Source organism: Monoraphidium neglectum (assembly GCF_000611645.1).
Source record: "Monoraphidium neglectum strain SAG 48.87 unplaced genomic scaffold scaffold01483, whole genome shotgun sequence".
Classification (NCBI taxonomy): domain Eukaryota; kingdom Viridiplantae; phylum Chlorophyta; class Chlorophyceae; order Sphaeropleales; family Selenastraceae; genus Monoraphidium; species Monoraphidium neglectum.
Genome location: NW_014012145.1, coordinates 1 through 13,061, shown reverse-complemented (window position 1 = coordinate 13,061; position 13,061 = coordinate 1). Strand labels below are relative to the sequence as shown.

General features: G+C 65.2%; 4 protein-coding genes across 4 annotated transcripts; 3 read left to right on the top strand and 1 right to left on the bottom strand.

Annotated features, from left to right (window-relative positions):
• Nucleotides 1-209: 209 nt before the first annotated feature.
• MNEG_8038 (hypothetical protein) lies at nt 210-4,294 on the bottom strand (the record flags this gene model as incomplete). Its single annotated transcript, XM_014043492.1, has 7 exons — nt 210-1,326; nt 1,647-2,056; nt 2,343-2,382; nt 2,589-2,683; nt 2,954-3,055; nt 3,306-3,426; nt 3,798-4,294. The coding sequence occupies 7 exons, from the start codon at nt 4,292-4,294 to the stop codon at nt 210-212; spliced, it is 2,382 nt and encodes a 793-aa protein (XP_013898946.1).
• Nucleotides 4,295-5,840: 1,546 nt separating this feature from the next.
• On the top strand, nt 5,841-7,735 carry MNEG_8037 (U1 small nuclear ribonucleoprotein A; the record flags this gene model as incomplete). Its single annotated transcript, XM_014043491.1, has 5 exons — nt 5,841-5,990; nt 6,261-6,360; nt 6,689-6,747; nt 7,049-7,174; nt 7,595-7,735. The coding sequence occupies 5 exons, from the start codon at nt 5,841-5,843 to the stop codon at nt 7,733-7,735; spliced, it is 576 nt and encodes a 191-aa protein (XP_013898945.1).
• Nucleotides 7,736-9,002: 1,267 nt separating this feature from the next.
• MNEG_8036 (hypothetical protein) lies at nt 9,003-10,264 on the top strand (the record flags this gene model as incomplete). The annotated part of the gene is made up of 4 exons (XM_014043490.1): nt 9,003-9,224; nt 9,413-9,508; nt 9,729-9,812; nt 10,043-10,264. 4 exons carry the CDS (start codon nt 9,003-9,005, stop codon nt 10,262-10,264), a joined length of 624 nt encoding a protein of 207 aa, XP_013898944.1.
• Nucleotides 10,265-11,245: 981 nt separating this feature from the next.
• On the top strand, nt 11,246-12,636 carry MNEG_8035 (V-type H+-transporting ATPase subunit B; the record flags this gene model as incomplete). Its single annotated transcript, XM_014043489.1, has 4 exons — nt 11,246-11,270; nt 11,691-11,746; nt 11,911-12,009; nt 12,511-12,636. The coding sequence occupies 4 exons, from the start codon at nt 11,246-11,248 to the stop codon at nt 12,634-12,636; spliced, it is 306 nt and encodes a 101-aa protein (XP_013898943.1).
• Nucleotides 12,637-13,061: the final 425 nt, after the last annotated feature.

The window sequence follows — 13,061 nt, the reverse complement described above, 5'->3', positions numbered from 1 at the left end:
CTGGAACGCTGCAAGAATGCGGTGCATGCTCGAATGCAGACGCGTCCAGCGCCGCCGCCGGTTGTGTGTGCTTTTTCTCTGCGATCATCCCGGGTCGCGGATTGAGTCACCCCTGCAGGGCGCCGCGCCAGCTGGGCAACATCCCGCGCGACAATTCAGTTGCCCAACGCTCGCTGCAGGGCATACGCGCGCCCGCGCCCGAAGCGCCCTCACGGCCCCTCCGCGCCGCGCCGCCCCGCGGCCGCCTCCGCCCGCGCCTCCTCCTCGACCCTCTCCCGCCACGCCCCCAGCCGGGGGTCCCCGCCATTGAGCGCCGCCTCCATGAACGCCCACGCCTGCCTGTTCGCGCCCGCGCTGTTGGCCGCCTTGCCGACGGCCCGCTGGATCCGCAGCCGCTCGGAAGCTTCCATCTCGCTGGGCCGCGCGAGGGGGAGGCCCTGGGCGTGTCGGCCCCTGGCGATGTCTAGTAAGGTGCCCACCGCGTCGCTCGCCCCTTTGATCTTTTCAAAGATCGCAGACGCCGCCGCCCTGCGCAGCGCGGCGAGCGCGGGGTCGGGGGAGGGCTGCGGCATTTGCTGCTGCTGCTGCTGCTGCTGCTGCTGCTGCTGCTGCGCCGCGCCAGGCTGCGGCGCGGCAAGAGGCGCGGGCGAGGGGGCCGGCGCCTTCACGGCCGTCAAGCTGGGCGGCTGGCGCTCCGCTTGCTGCTGCTGCTGCTGGTGCTGCTGTTGGTGCTGCTGCTGCTGGGGTGGCAGCGGCTGCTGCTGGCTGGGGGCGGCTGCCTTGGGCTTCAGCTTGATCTGCAGCTGCCGGATGGGGCCCCCCAACCGCGGCGGGCCCCCAATGCGCGTCGTGCCGCCGACGCGCGCCGGTTGCTCCTGCTGCTGCTGCTGACTGGTAAGCGCACCAGCCGCTGCGCGGCTGAACGCGCCGTGCGCCGCCGACGGGGACGCCGGCCTCGCCGCTGGGACCTCGTCCCCGACGTCGCCGTCGCCTTCGCCGTCGCTGCCGCTGTGGTTGCCGCCGCTCCACCCTGGCGGCAGCGCGGGCCCGATCGGCGCCCGCGACACGCCGCCGCCGCCGCCGCCGGCGCCGCCGCCGTCCTCAGACGCCCGCCGCCGCTTCGCCTCGAGCTCGGGCGGCAGCTGCGGCCCGATGGGCGCCGGCCGCTTCGCCGGCAGGGATGCGCCCGGCGGCCGCTCGGCTGCCGGCCCCGGCGGCACGCCCGGGGCCTCTGTCGGCTTGGGCAGCTCGGCGATCGGCTTCATGGTGGTGCGGACGTAGAACAGCATGTAGGCGCTCTGCTCCTGCACGCTGCGCCAGGCAACCCTGGGAAACAGAGGCGTTCAGAAGAGTGCGGCACGCGTTTTGTCGAGAGAAGAGGGAGCGCTGGCGAGGGGCCGTCCGTGGCGGCCGTCGGAAAAGGGGTCCCGCGCCGAGTGCAAGGCTTGCCCTGCAACGCCGCGTGCACGCCAGGCGCCGCGGGAGAGTGGCCCCGGCGCCCGCGCAGCCGCAGCGCTGCAGCGCGCTGCTTGCAGCACGGCTGCGAAAACTGAAACAAGCCGCAGAAACGAGGAAATCTTCAGCGTTTGCCGCACTCAGATCAAAGCACCATAGCCCACAGCCCTCAGCCCAAAGCCTGCGCCCACCTGTACATGCTGCTGTCGTTGGCGCAGTGCCACCCGTTCGCCGGCTGCAGCCCGTCCCGCACGAAAGAGTAGTAGTGGCCGCTTGTCGCGCTCAGCCCAGAGTGCACCAGCACCCCGTGCAGCCGGTACACGCTGCGCCCCACGCCCGCGCCCTCGCCGCCTCCGCCGCCCGCCGCCGCCGCGGCCGCCGCCAAGCAGCCCTTGCACTCCGCGCCGCCGCCGCTGCTGCCGCCGCTGCCCCTGCCGCAGCAGCGCTGCCAGCGGCGCGCGTTGCGTTTGCGGCACGAGAGGTAGGGCGTGAGATCCAGCTGGTCCCCAAAGGCCACGTGGCCGGAGATCTTCCCGCCGTGGAAGCCGTCGAAGCGCTTCAGGTGGATGACTAAGACGTTGGGGTCGTCGTATATCGTCATCTGCGGTGGGGCGGCCACGGGGTTACGCCCGGCGACGCCCGGCTGTGAGTGCATATGCAAACACTCGACAGGCAAGCAAACGCGGGCCGGGCGCCAGCACAGAAGAAGGCCGGCGGCTTGCGAGCCGCAACGGCGGTGCGAATTCAAGCGGCCAGCTCAGGTGTGGACCTTCAAGGCCGGCCGCGGGTGCATGCACTGCCATGCACCCACCCAGTGCAACAGCGACCGGGATGCAAAGGGATGGAGTGGCCACGGCTGGCTCGCCCCGAAGCGCTGCCGCCCGCACCTGCTTGCGCGCCGCCACGAGCCGCTTGCACGCCTCACACCTGCGACGATGAGGAAACGGACGCGAAAAATACGATGCTGGCTCAGCAGGCGGCCTCGCACCTGGGGCCCTTCCGCCGCCGCCGCCGCCTCTCCGGCGACGCGCCCACCGAGGCCGCGCGCGTGCAACAGGCGGCATGCAACCCGCCAACACCCCGCAACCCATCCCTCTTTACAGGCTGTCGCTGCCGTCCCCCCCCCCCCGCACCTGTACTTGTTTGCGCCGTCCAGCTGCTCCGGCGCGGTGAAGCGCCGCAGCGCGTCCTCCACGCACGACGCGCGCGCGATCTCCAGCGACAGGTCCTGGAGATAGGTTTGACAATCAGAACGGCCGTGATGGAATGGGTAGGTATGGCATCCTGGTATGCAAAGTGCACCAAAAGTACAGAGTACATGATGGACGTTGGCACAGCCCGGACAGAACAGGCGGGTTCCAGGCGGCCCCTGGGATGTGCCTGCGCAGCCACGCGCGCGGCGCCGCGCTGCGCCTGCCACCCGAGCGCCTTCGTCCAGCCTGCTCAAGGGCGGGCGGGCCGGGGTAGAGGTGGGTGCGGCGCGGCTCAAGGCAATCACCTGAATGGGGTCCCATGTGTTCGACTGGTGGCCGCACTGCAGGCACTCCACTGTGTTGAGAACTGCCCCCTGGAACAGCACATTCACCAGGGTCCCAGGGCACTGCAAGGGCAGGGCGTTGCAGCGCATGGCATTCAGATATAGCATTTCTTCACAGGATTTAAGAAAAGATAAGGCCAGGCACACAGCGCAGGACGCGCAGAAGGCGGCGCGTTTGCTGGACGGAGCCCGGCGCGTCGGCCGGGCCGCCGCGCGCCGACCGCCCGGCTGGAAGCGCGGCGCGTCGCTGCGCGTCGCGGCGGGTCGCGGCGGGTCGCGGCGCGGCGCGGCGGGGAGTAGCGGCGCGGCGCACCTGCAGCCGCCGCCCGCCCGGCTGCCAGCGGCCCTCGAGGCGCAGCAGGTCGCGCTCCAACGCGTCCACCAGGCAGCGCAGCAGCTCGTGGGCGTCCTCCTGCCTGCCGCGCACGAAAGATCTGCAGGGGCGGGGGCGCGAGGGGGTTGCGCGAGAGCGATGTCGCGGCGGGCCAGCGCACGGACGTGTGTGCAGCCGCGGGGGCGGGGCCGCGGCTCGGCTCGTCGTGTGTGCGCCGCTGCTCTGCTGGGTCGGTGGTGGGCTTGCCGTCTCCCAAGCGTATTGCAGCAAGTGCTGCTACTGCTACTGCAGCACTTGCTGCTGCTGCTGCAATGCGCTTGCGAGACATGAAGCCAGCGGCCGACCCAGCAGAGCAGCACTTGCTGCTGCCTGCCGCGGCCGAGTCCGTCCGTGCTGCCACTGCCGGCCTGCCCGGGTGGCTCTTCCAACATTAGCCAATTTATCAGTCCAAGTCTCGAGCTCTCAACCCACCGATTGAGCAGGGGCAGAGCCCTGTGCAGCGCCTCAGGGCAGTCTGCGCCCGCCCCAAACCCGCCTCCGCCTGCACCGCCGCCGCCCGCTGCCGCCGCCGCCGCGCCCGCCGCCGACGCGCCGCGCCGCAGCAGACGCGCAACTTGAGTCTCTAGTTTGCACAGCACACACGAGCCGGGGGCGAGGGTGCACGCCTTTGCGTGCGCGCCGAACAAGCACAGGTTGCCGAGGGGCGGCAGGTAGGTCAGCGCCTGGATCACTGCATTCATGAAGCAGCTGTTCCCGAGGTTCTGCAGCCCCGCCCCCGGCCCCTGCGCGTGCCGCCAGCTGGGCGAGAGCGCGGCCGCCGCCGCGGCGGTGCCGCCGCAGGCGCCGCCGCCGGCGGGGGCGGCGCCCGGCGGCGGGGCGTGTTGCTGCTCCTGCTGCCGCTGCTGCTGCTGTGGTTGCTGAGGGCCGGAGGCCGGCGCCGTCCAGGAGGCCGGCGCTGGGGACGGCATCCACGGGCCCTGCTGTTGGGTTGTGGGATGAGGTGAGCCGTTGGCGATCATTTGCCGAGCGCACTCCAGCTGCGGCGGGAGAGGAGCCGCAGCAGCTCCGCCTGACCCCCGCGTCAGCCCCGTGCAGGCGCACAGGATTCGTGCCAGCCGTGCAGCATCGCAGCGCGCCGAGTGCCCAGGGGCGCGCCATGGCGGCGTGCATGCGTCGCAGGAAGGCCCTGCCCGATTGGACCACAAACAATGTCCCCACCAGCTGCATAACGTGCATCCGACCACTGGAAATAACGCAAATGTGCTGCGATTGGCTGCTGCAGGCTGCACTCTCCGGGTCCAGGGCGTGAGCTCACCTCGTACGAGCCAAGGCTTGATACCATGCGTCTACTCTATCAGCACATGGTCACTGAACAGCTTTCGCTACCTCCAGCCTGATGATGCCGCAACAGGGCGCGCAACAACGGAAGCAGCTGCTTGGAACTATTTCAGAATACTGGTGACATTTTACTCAACGTGTTGTCATGATAGACTTGGCCTGGATTGGATGGTGGCGGCCTCGAAGTGTTGCACCTGCAGTGCTGCTGCTGCTGCTGCCTGCAGCAACTTGACAGCACGAGGCCATGACAGTGCCAGAACGCAGCTCACGACGTTGCTGACACATTTTTTGTTTCGCTTTACACACGCCTTCGCGATACAAAGCAGCAGCCGAGGTGATCTGAGGTGATAGTTTTGGTAGCCTCCCGCCAGTTGCAGATCATATTCATAGTTTAGTTAGGAACTTCGTGTCGAGAAGGGCTGCGGGCGGGCTGGCGCAGATCGGCGGAGCTCGGAGGGGCCTGTCTAGAGCGGTCTACTGCGCCTGCGGGCTCTTTTAGATATGGTGGGTGTCCTGCTTAGCTGTTCTACGCGTACAAGGGGTCGCTGGTGCTCTTTGGACCCTGCATCGCCCACCGGTGGTGCGGCGGCGCAGTGCTCCGCGCAAGGCCATCGCATGTGTGCCTTGTCAAGGTGTAGCAGCAGCACATTGCTGGATTTGCCATTGTAAGCGCACAATTTCTGCGTGTGGTATCTAGAGGTCCCCTTGTGCCACGCGATGCCGCTGGGCCTGGCCTCGAGGATTCTGCAGCACCCTGGATCGCAACTCTCTTGTGCGGCTTGCGGCGCGCAGGACATACCACCCAACCAAACAATCTACGTACACAACCTATACGAGAAGCTGAACAAGCAGGGTGAGTGGCCCTTGCAGGCGCCACATGTGGCCCTGCCGCGGCCGCCGCAGGGGCCGCATTCTGTACCCATGCGCTGGGTCGAGCGTCCAATTACTGTGCAGCCTCATGTCGGCGAGTCTCGGTTGAGTTTGCATGCCTCGAGGTGGCTGCGACACCATCTCGCAGCATGTGCCCCGTCTCTTGCAACGACGGCCAATTTATAACACGACTGCACCCGCACCACGGCAGCGGCCCCAGCGGAGCCGCCCCGAAACCCCGGCGCTTCTCACCCCCTCGATCCCCTCCCCGGCGGCGCCGCAGAGCTGAAGAAATGCCTTCACGCTATGTTCTCTCAGTTTGGGAAGATAGTGGATGTCGTGGCTCTGAAGACCTACCGGCTGCGCGGCCAGGCCTGGGTTGTGTTTGCTGACGTGGCGGCTGCGACCAACGCGCTGCGGCAGATGCAGGGGTTCCCTTTCTTTGAGAAGCCCATCGTGAGCGGTCCAAGGGTTCAGGGGTGGGGTGAAACTTGACACAGGGTGCACCCCCTGTTGTCATGCCGCAGGACGTCTCATATGGTGCCGAGCTGTGCGGCAGGGATAGTGTTGGTGGCGGCTGCCATGGCAGAGTGGGGCAGATGTGCGAGCAAGGGCCGGGAGGCAGCACGAGCGATTCGGAGAGCGCGTTCCGGCCGCCAGCCGTGGAGGGCGCCTTGGGGGTTGCCCGTGATTCCTGCCGCCCCCGCAACGGCCCGCCCGCGACAGCGCATCGAGTACGCGCGCGGCAAGTCCGACGCCATCGCGAAGCTGGAGGGCAGCTACCGGCCGGACAAGGACCGCAGCAAGAAGAACGCCGTGGCGCGGGGTGAGGGACAAAATGGGAGCGCCTTGCATTCTGCTGCCGCAGCTGCGCCCAGCCTGCCCTTCCTTACCACCCTTTGTCACATGATGGACTCGCGCCGGCCCTGCACCCTGTTGCCGCCGCTGGTTTTTAGTTTTTCGTGCCTGCGATTGCAAGTCCGAGCAGCTGCCACACGCCGCGCTGACTGTGCGGTCTGCCCAGGACAGGCAGGTGGCCCTGCTGTGCAGCCCACTGCCCGCTGACACTCACTACAGATGGCCGCTACCCGCCGACGCCGCCCCTCACCGCTCTGCCGCCCATGACACCCCCCCCTTTTCCTCTCTCCTTCCAGAGACTCTCAAGTCGAAGAAGGCCCCCGGCGGCGCGCCAGGACCAGCAGCAGCACCCGGGGTGAGCAGCCTGCCAGCCCCCACCCCCAACCCAGCCTGCAGCGCTTTGCGCCGCCCTGCACGGCACAACCCTCCCTTGCGGCCCGCTCCGCGTGCTGGGATCACAACACCTACATCTGCACTCCCTTGCTTTTCATCACCCGCCATCCCATATTCGACCTATACTACATCACACACACACATACATGCATGTGTGCGCGTGAGCGCAAAGTTTTATCAACAGGCCTACACGCCTGCAGAAACTACCGTACGCAAGAGCCCCCCCGACATTCAAACAACCTTCATCCGCCCCCCACCCCCAGGCGCGCCCCGCCGCCGCCGACGGCGCCGCGCCGCCCAACAAGATCCTGTTTGTGCAGAACCTTCCAGAGGCCACCACCGACGCCATGCTGGGCATGCTGTTCCAGCAGTTCCCAGGGTTCAGGGAGGTGGGTGCAGCCGCGCCGCGGTTGCGTCGGCCCTGGCCCCCTGGCGCCCCTCCGTGGGTTGATGCGAACAGTGTGGACACACCCTGCGGTTTTTCGTTTCGGGAGGGGGGAGAGAGGGGGGTGGCGTGCGCGGGCCGTGACGCGTGGACGATGTTGCCTGGGTCTGGTTCTTACAGACGCGGGTGCGGCTGGCAGAGGCGGTGCTTGATTTGAAACGCCTTTTCGTGCTTGAACGCACGTGCGGCCGTGAATTGCTCATTTGCACGCGCGCACACGCATGGCGCGCGCACACACACACACACACACACACACACACACACACACACACACACACACGAAAACACACACACACACACCCACGCACACACACGCACGCATACACACACACACAAATGCCCATACGAACGCACACATCCACAGGTCCGCCTGGTGGACGCGCGGCCCGGCATCGCCTTTGTCGAGTTCGAGAACGAGCTGCAGTCAGGGGTGGCGCTCAGCGGGCTGCAGGGCTTCAAGGTCACGCCCACCAACGCGATGGCCATCACCTTTGCAAAGGGCTGAGCCCCACACCATCAAGGCCGCGGCGCCGCACCCAGCCCAGGTGCCGTTTTTCGTGTTGGTGCTGTGGCGGCCGTGTTGCGCGATGCTCGCCTTGTTGTGTTTGCTGACACGCTGTAATGACTCTGTATGTGTGGTCGTCCTTCATCGCGGTGATTCCTGATATGAATGCATGTGGATCATGTAACTACTCAGGTGTCTGGACCCAACGTGCTGCAGTGTCGCAGCCGCAGTCGGTTTCATGTGGTGATCACAGACTACAGTCAAAGACGCCAGCCCCACCCGAAATGAGCTGTTGTGGCTACGGCCGCCGCTGGCACGGCACACAGCTCTCGCCTGTTGCAGCTTGCGCATCACGCGTCGCAACAGCCTCAATTCCCATGACTTGCTTGATGCCCCATTCGGCTCGAACATGCACGTCTTGCGTCTGTGCGCGCCGCACAACACCCTCAATCTCGTCGTGCTGCGCTCCCCCCTGGTGCGCCAATCGGACACTGCTTCCTGGCTTCACCCGCTGCTGATTCAACCCCACCTGCTGCCGAGTTGAAGATGCCCCTACAAGCAACCAGCTAGTTCCATTGTGCGGTCATTCCACGCAACAGGTGGCTCTTGTCATTGCATGGAGTTGTGGTACCTCCATGCAATTGACAGTGCATGTATTTGCGAGGCGCGCGCTGCCACGTCTCACATGCGAAAGCCGTGGCAGTGATATTGCTGCACAGGGCTGGAAGGCCGCAAGGCCTTGAGCCGTGTCAGGGTCGCAGGTGTAGGTTTGATCCGCACTGATGTGGGTTCGCCGCCGCTCGGCCGTCACAGAAGCTAGGCTGCCCTTAACAAGCATACCATGCTTCCCAGCCTGCCGTATCGTGTCAAGAGTTTTGAAATTACGAAGCCACCACTTGCCGCCTGGTCCTCACACCCCAGCTTGATCGAGCAACCTAGCCAGCTTGGTGTGACAGCCATAAGCAGCCCGCTGGCTGCTTGCACTTGAAACAGGTCCCTCTGACTTGAAGGCCTGCGCATTAAACAAAGCAAGGTTTTTTTTGCATGTGAACGTCAAATCGAAACACCTACCTCACATGCACCACCGAGCGCCGCGGCCAGCATCAGAGTGACACCGTCGGATGTCGCCCTCATAGCATACGCGTGTGCTGGCACCGGTGTTAATGGTGATTATTTTTCGTTTGAATCGCGCGTTGAGTGCAGACTCGCACCGGGCCAGTGAAGCAAAGCTGTCGCGCACTGCTTTGGTGCCCGCCAGCGGAGAGTTATGATGCGCGCAAGGATAATTGTGGCTTTGCTGTTCATGGCGATGCTGACGATGTGCCGCGGTGCAACGGGCGACGGCGACGAGGGGGAATCCGCCGCAGACCTCGCACTTCGGACAGCCATAACCGACGCCGCCTTTCGCGCGGTGGTGCACAAGGGTTACGGCAGCATAGGCCCGCCCCTGTCAACTGTGGGCGTGTGGAAGCGCCTGGATAGCATCCAGGTGGGGGCGTCCGGACTGCTTGCGCAGCGGCCCACTGCGGCGCGCCTTTCAGCAGGGATCACCGCAGCCAAGGGCTGCGGCGTACGGCCTGCCTGCAAAGACGATTGCGCGTCTGATGTCTCGCACCCGGACCCTCCCTGCATGATGAGCTCCTGGCACGACCATCAAGAACTCGATTGCCCATGCAGGAGTACCGGCGGCTCCCTCAGGATTTTCTGGCAGCGAATGGCTTCAGCGAATCAATCATTGTGGCCGGCGACAATGGCAGGACCCGAGACGAGGTGGTGAGAGCCGCACAGGGCTGGGCCGCTCTGGCTGAGTGCACGACACCGCCGCGGCCGCCTCGCCTACGAGCGGGCGGGCCGGCGAGCGATCGGCCGTATGGGCGGGCAGAAGCCCGGTAATGCTGGCGTTCTGGCAGGATCCCTCTTACAATGCATGAGTACGCACCTGCTGCAGTCTGGGATGAGCGTTTGGCCTGCCCTTGCTTCCCGGCCACCGCAGGGCGGACGCTGGGAGGAAGCTGGCGGGAAGTCGGGCAACTATGTGCAATATGTGTGCGACAAGCAGCTGCGCGGCTTCATCTCGGTGAGCCGCAGTCACAGCCGCAGCCGCAGCCAACACATAAGCAGCTGCACGCAAATTGCCGCCGCCAGGTCTATCGCTTGGGCGGTGCGTAGCCTGCGGGGGCCCTCGGTGATGCCATCAACATATTTGGGGCCGCGTGGCGCCCTCGCCTGCCTGGGGTCAACACAATGTGAGCCGCGCCTCGCTTTCATGCAACATCCCTGTTAATGCGCCATGCGCGTGCGGTGCAGGTGGTCTCCAGGGACGGCGGGTCCGGTTACAGCTGGGCCCACATCAAGATGTTCAAGTCGCCGCGCCGCGAGATCTACCGCGCGGTCATGCGGTTCTCCCCCGGCGGCCAGGTGGAGCGGCGGGCCGTGGAGAAGCTCGATCAGGAGAGGTCGGGGTTGAGCCCGCTGACGGAGCGGCCCGCGCTCGCATCGCTGCGGTGCGGCTACCAAAAGTTCCGGTGACAGGGCGTCTGAGCGGCTGGCATGGCATGCGGCACGTGCGCGTGCTCAGGTGTTTTCCTAAAGCCGAGTGCATGTGGCGACTGCTGCGCCCCTCTCACGGCTAGCCTTGAGGGTTTGTGCGAGCCCGTACCGGCACTGGGGGGTGGTGTGCGAGTGTCCAGATTCTTTGACAGAGCATGCGCTGCCTGTGCCTTGATGCCGCTCCTTTCCAGCGGTACAATAACGGAACATTCGAACCGCACGAGGACTTGCATTATCGCTGCATGAATAGCAGCTCTCGCATCCCAAGCGAAGCTTGCCCGATTGCAAAGGCCCGGACTGTCTGCAACTGCAGCTGCCTTGGTGCCTAATAGCGTGTGCCTCCCACGCCTTCGCATGCACCTGCCCAAGGGCGAGCCAGTGCTTTTGCGTGGGCAGCTGCCCTCAGGGACATCCGATGGTTTACTTGGGGTTTCCTTTGATTGCCGCTTGGGAATATGGTGACATGATTTGCAGTGTTGCGGCTGCATCAACGCTTGTCAACATTCTGCGCTTTTGTTGTTCAGGCGCAGCAGTACACGAATGCCATGCACCTCTGGACTATTATGAGTGCGGGGACCAAGTTACTCTGGCTCGCCCTGGACTGCCCGCAGGCCTTGGGGCGTTGTGTCACCCACATGCGTGCGGACTCCTTTCTGCTTTGGATCAGAACATTGTCTTGATCTGTAGCATAGAAACGTCTACTCGGACTATTTCCTGGCACGTTGTCGGTCACCAGACCGTTGACGTCGAAACATGTGACTCAACATTAAATGCCACCCACACGCCATACAGGGGACACGAATCCTTGTAACCTGCCTGTTGAGATCTTGATGATTTGGACTGGTATACTTGTGCGTGTAGCACGAGCGAACCAACCCAGCCGTGCAAGCAGGGTGACGAGAGTCGACAAGAGGGCAGCTGCAGTAGCGAAAGCGCAGCACGCAGTGCGCGCATCCAGCTATGGTCTTGACCGCTCCAGTTGCAGGTGCACATATCTGTTACCGTCAATACAAAAATACGACTTGCGACGGAGCCTGTGAAGAGCGCACCTGCGAGGTTCAGATCGCAGCCCTAACCAGTGTGATCACGGTGCCGCGGTGTTGGAGGAGTTGCAGATCAAACCCGAGATTGCTGTGACAGCGGCCCATAATGGCGACCGCGGCCGTGGACAAGCTCAGCAAGGACCTTGCGTTCAAAGCCAACGTTGATGCCGTCTCACGGGACTACATATGCGAGCCACGGATAGGTAATTTTGGCCCTCCATCTCTAAGGCAGAGCACATGAGAGCCCTCGTCCCGTAGGCAGCGGCGCTCGCTGATCGTCATGGGGTTGTGCCCTGGGAACTTGCTGCGCGCGCCGCCCCGGGCAAACCCCGGTGGACCGGCCCAACCCCTTCACTCCGCAGAGTACCGCACTGTGGGCGGCGTGGCCGGCCCCCTGGTGGTGGTCGAGTCCGTCAAGGTGCGCGGGCGCCGCCACACGATCCGCATGGCAGCGTGGCCGAGCGCCATGCTGCCCACCGCCCAAGCCCTCGCCTCCGTCGTTCCGCCCCGTGCACACCAAACAACCGGGCGTGCCTCATGCGACGTGCCCCATGTGTCTCGTCAACCACATCCAATTTGCAGAAGCCCAAATTCTCGGAAATCGTGGAGGTGCGGCTCGGGGACGGCTCCATCCGCAAGGGCCAGGTCCTGGAGGTGGACGGCACCAGGGCGGTCGTGCAGGTGCGCGGAAGCTGCCGGGGCGGGCTGACAGGGCCTGCCAGATGGTTGGAAAACATTTGGGTTCCCGCGCCACCGGTCGTTGGCGCTGAGAAGCATTGCAGTCTTGTCAATGGCGGCGTTGCGCGGTTTCTTTGCGGTGGCCGGCTGGAGGGGCATTGAGTGCATGAGTGTGGGTTGCGTGTACGCATGCGCGCACATGCGCGCTCGCACGTGTGTGTGCACGGGCGCCCGCACATGCATACATGTGGACGCGAGCACGCTGTTACAAGGCCACATGATTGCAGCAAGGTGGCCGAGGGATGGACCGGTCAAACAGCGGCCCGGCCCACAGTCCACGTGACGGCAAGCTGTACCTCCTCGCACCTGCCTGCTTTGCCCCTTCTGCAAAGGGCAGGCCAGCAGCCGGACCCCCTGCCTGCCTCGGCGGCGACACAACCTGATTCAGCAAACGCCCGCCCGCCTGCCGCGCCTTTCCGCCCCGACACACCACCCCTTGGCCAGGTGTTTGAGGGCACGTCTGGCATTGACAACCGGAAGACCACTCTGGAGTTTACCGGAGACGTGAGAGCGTCGCGGCAGGGCGGGCGCTGCGGGCGCAAAGGGCTGATCGTGCACGCGTGCGCTTGAAATGGCGCCGTCCGAGTGCAGTCTTGCGGGCCTTGCAGCTGCTGCGGGCAGCGTGCATGGCATGGCAGGGACCGCCGCCGAGGAGGCCCCCCTTGCGACGCCCCCGGAGCAATGGCATCATGCGGGGCCCTCGGCGCCACGCTTCGCTTGTTGTGTCCTGCTGCCCAGCACGCAGAATGCCTTCCTTTGGTGGTAACGTTGCGGACATCATCACCCCACGTACACAAACACAATCACACGCGCACACACACACACACACACACACACACACACACACACACACACACACACGCACACACACACTACTCCATGTGCCCTGCAGGTCCTGAAGACCCCCGTGTCTCGCGACATGCTGGGCCGCATCTTCAACGGCTCCGGCAAGCCCATCGACGGCGGGTGGGCCCCTCGCACACGCGGCCCGCGCG